We start from the raw sequence: 3,420 nt of genomic DNA on the forward strand, positions 1-3,420 counted from the left end.
AAAGAGAGGAGATTCATTTTTACTGGATTACTGAAAACAGCCAGATTAGGCCATCGATACCAAGTCGATACTTATGTATCCCGATTTCATCAGATGAGACACCTATCATTGCCCTTCAATCCACGTATGCGCAATCTCATACCTCGCTTAACATGCACTTAATTTGAAGATAAATCGCACAATGGTCATACAGTCAAGAACTGCTATGACGATATACGAGCAGTATAAGATACAGGCTACAGCGATGAGTGCGAAAAAGAATAATAATGCATGTCCTAAGTAAAGTTATTAACTTGATTTCTTTCCCTACATTTGCCTCACATCCTACCCTCATTTTCACTGGCATTACACAGAGAGATGTCCAATCACTACTAACTTTTCTGGTGAAAACTGAAAAAAAAGTCATTAGCACATCACCATTTGCCAGACTTCTGTTTCTCCCCCCCCCCCCCCCCGCCCCGCTCGGTCTTTAAATAATGGGCCTACCCTGTCCTTGGTCATCTCTTATGTCAGGGTGGTTAAGCACTGGGATAAATTGCCTAGGGAGGTTGTGGAATCTCCATCATTGGAGATCTTTAAGAGCAGGTTGGACAAGCACCTGTCAGGGCTGGTCTGGTTATTACTTAGTCCTGCCTTGAGTGCAGAGCACTGGAGTAGGTGACCTATTCTATTGAAGTCCCTTCCAGTCCTACGCTTTGATGATTCTATACCATTCAATACATATGTACTTACCCCTGCCATGAGAGCAGGCGACTGGACTAGGTCGTTTCCAGTCCTACAATTCTATATTCTATGTTAATTAAAAAACTGCACCATACAAAATCAGAATATCAGAGGCTTTAGAGAAGTCTAAAGGTTAGTCTACACTAGATGTTGCTGCACCAGTGTAGCATGTGTGGTGAAGATGGTCTATGCCGACAAGAGAGCGCTCTCCCATTGGCACAATAAATACATCTCCATGAGAGGCAGCAACTGTGTCTGTGCGAGAAGCTCTTCCCCCGACATAGCACTGTGCACACCAGTGCTTAGGTCGGTGTAACTTGCATCGCTCCAGGGGGTGGCTTAGTCACCTTAAGCAACATTAAGTTATACCAATGTAAGTGGTAGTGTGTACAAGCCCTAAGTGTATCATGTCGATAGTTACATTCATCAACCAAATTCATCATCAAAAAATATATCAAGTTTGTTTGTCTCGGATTAAAATCAGACTAACCAGCTGATAGTTTTCCAGGTCACCTGTTTACCCTTTTAAAATACTGGCACCACATTAGCTTTTGTTCCTGTTCTCTGGAACATCCCCACTGTGCCAAGAGTTATTAAAAATGAAAAGGTTCAGCAAGCTCCTCGGCCAATTTGTTTATATGCTTTTGGGTGCAAGTTATCCAGTCCTGCAGAATAAAAAAAGTTTACCTGAAACATTGCTAGTTTACATCCTGCCTATACTGATGGAATAGAAGTATTTCATCAGCACTGTAAGACAGAAATACATCATCCTGCTATTTCTTCTGTAGAGTGTTGTGCTTGTTAGCAGCACTGCTTAATTATAAACAATAATAATTGCAGGGGCAGGCAGCGTGGTCTGGTGCACAGGTGGGGGCAGCGCTTGCAGGAGCTATAACCACCCCAAAATTTGCCTTAGCCCTGTTGTAGCAGCTGCCACTCTCCAGCTGCCCAGCTCTGAAGGCAGAGTGGAGAGAGCAGAGGTTGCTGGCTGGGCCCCCAGCTCCAGCAGCTGCAGAGAAATAACCTGGGCAGAGGACTGGGGTGCCCGAGAACAGCCCCTGATCCCTATCACCACACACCAGGGCGCAGCACCCAGGGCAGGTGGTAGATCCAGGGCTCCTCACAGCAGCCCAGACTGACCCACTCCAGCCCAGGCTCCTGCGCCCCACCCCTGTGGTTGCTGCTCCCTGAGAGATCTGCCGGCCCTGGAGCCAGGTTCCCCTGCCAGGACAGCTCTTACTGGCTGTCAGCAGCCAACATCTTCACTGCCCAGTCCTGATCTCTGACTTGGCCATGGAGAGGGGCTACAAAGAGGGGTGGGGCCCTGTGGCAATGGGGGGTTCAGCCCCACAATTTTCCATCTGGTCCATCTCAGCCCCCCCTACTGGGAAGAAACTCGTGGCACCCCTGTGCCTAGGGAATAAGTGAACTCCCCCTCTACGGTATCTCTTGTTCTTCTCCCACTCCTAGCCAGTGAGCTCTTAGGGCAGGGACTGGCTCTGACAGTACGGACCAGACCTGAAACACAGGGCTGGACTAGTGGCTGAGGACTCCAGGTGCAAGGGGAATAAATATAAATAATAACAATGACGATCACTGTCTGCCTTCCATCTCGTACTTTCCTCACGTCGTTTCCTTTTTTGTCTATTTTACTTCCCCTTTCCTTAGCCCCCCTACAACTTTCTATCCCTCTCCCCTGCTCTGCACACACTCTTTCTCTCTCTCTCTCATCCTCTTTTCCACTCCCAGCTCTCTCTTTCCCTCAGTCTTCTCCCAGCTCCACTTCCCTTTTGTCTCATGTCTCCCATCTCTGTCTCCCTTCTTTGACCCCCTTCCCCAAGTCTTTTGTTGGCCCATTGCTGTTGAGATTTGCCTCCCTGGAACAGACCCTCCACCATGGGGCCTGCACACCCAATTCACTACATCTGGGCTTCTCTCTACACCCCGAGGAGTCACCCAGTGCTCTCTGGCTGGCACTTAGGGAGAGGCCCCATGGAGCCCGTATGGCAGGCTGGAGCCAGTGCGGGAGGCCAGCTAACAGTGCCAGTAGGGCCTGTGCAAACTGCCCAGTCTGAGCCCTCCCCACTCACTACTCTGAACTTCATGCCATGACCTTCAGCAGGGAGTTCCTGCTCGTGCACTTGGCTTCCGTTTAGAGAAATGGAAACATTCTGCAGTGGATCATTTGCAAACAATTTTGTTTGATTTAATTCTTCCTCCTGTTGCAATAATTTCAAATAGTGACACTGAACTTTGTATTTCAGGAGCCGCAGAAAATACTGCTGCTGTCATGGTGCATCAGACACCCCCTTCTATCCGTACAGTGGAAGGGTCAGAATTCACCATCGACTGTACATTCAACACAAACAATAATTCATTCAGGTGGTATGCTACATGGAATAAAACCAGAAACAATGTAACAGCAAAGGTGCGCAATGGAACAGATCGAATCATATTATCAACAGATAAAGAAAAGAGGTCTCTTTCCCTCACTGTGAAGAAAGCCGACGTCACTGATTCTGGAACCTACGTGTGTGGGGTTGGGAGCAAAGATGTGATATATCCTGGGACTGGAACCCAAGTGACCATCGAAGGTAAATACCAGCATTTCCTTCTCTGTTCTACAAAACCCTTCCGGGACCTCAGGACACTGGCCTGGTTCCAGGGAGCTGGGGCAGGTGGTGCTGGGGGAGCTGG

The 3,420-nt window shown here is 48.3% G+C and overlaps 1 protein-coding gene across 1 annotated transcript in view; it reads left to right on the plus strand.

Annotated features, from left to right (window-relative positions):
• LOC142047954 (uncharacterized) overlaps positions 1 to 3,420 on the plus strand; it is a 101,987-nt gene that overhangs the window by 7,434 nt on the left and 91,133 nt on the right. The window contains exon 2 of the mRNA XM_075073822.1: positions 2,988 to 3,317. Coding sequence (XP_074929923.1) covers positions 2,988 to 3,317 — 330 coding nt within the window. The remainder of the gene's footprint in view (positions 1 to 2,987; positions 3,318 to 3,420) is intronic.

The sequence above is a fragment of the Chelonoidis abingdonii genome, chromosome 19 (genome assembly GCF_003597395.2).
Source record: "Chelonoidis abingdonii isolate Lonesome George chromosome 19, CheloAbing_2.0, whole genome shotgun sequence".
Lineage (NCBI taxonomy): Eukaryota > Metazoa > Chordata > Testudines > Testudinidae > Chelonoidis > Chelonoidis abingdonii.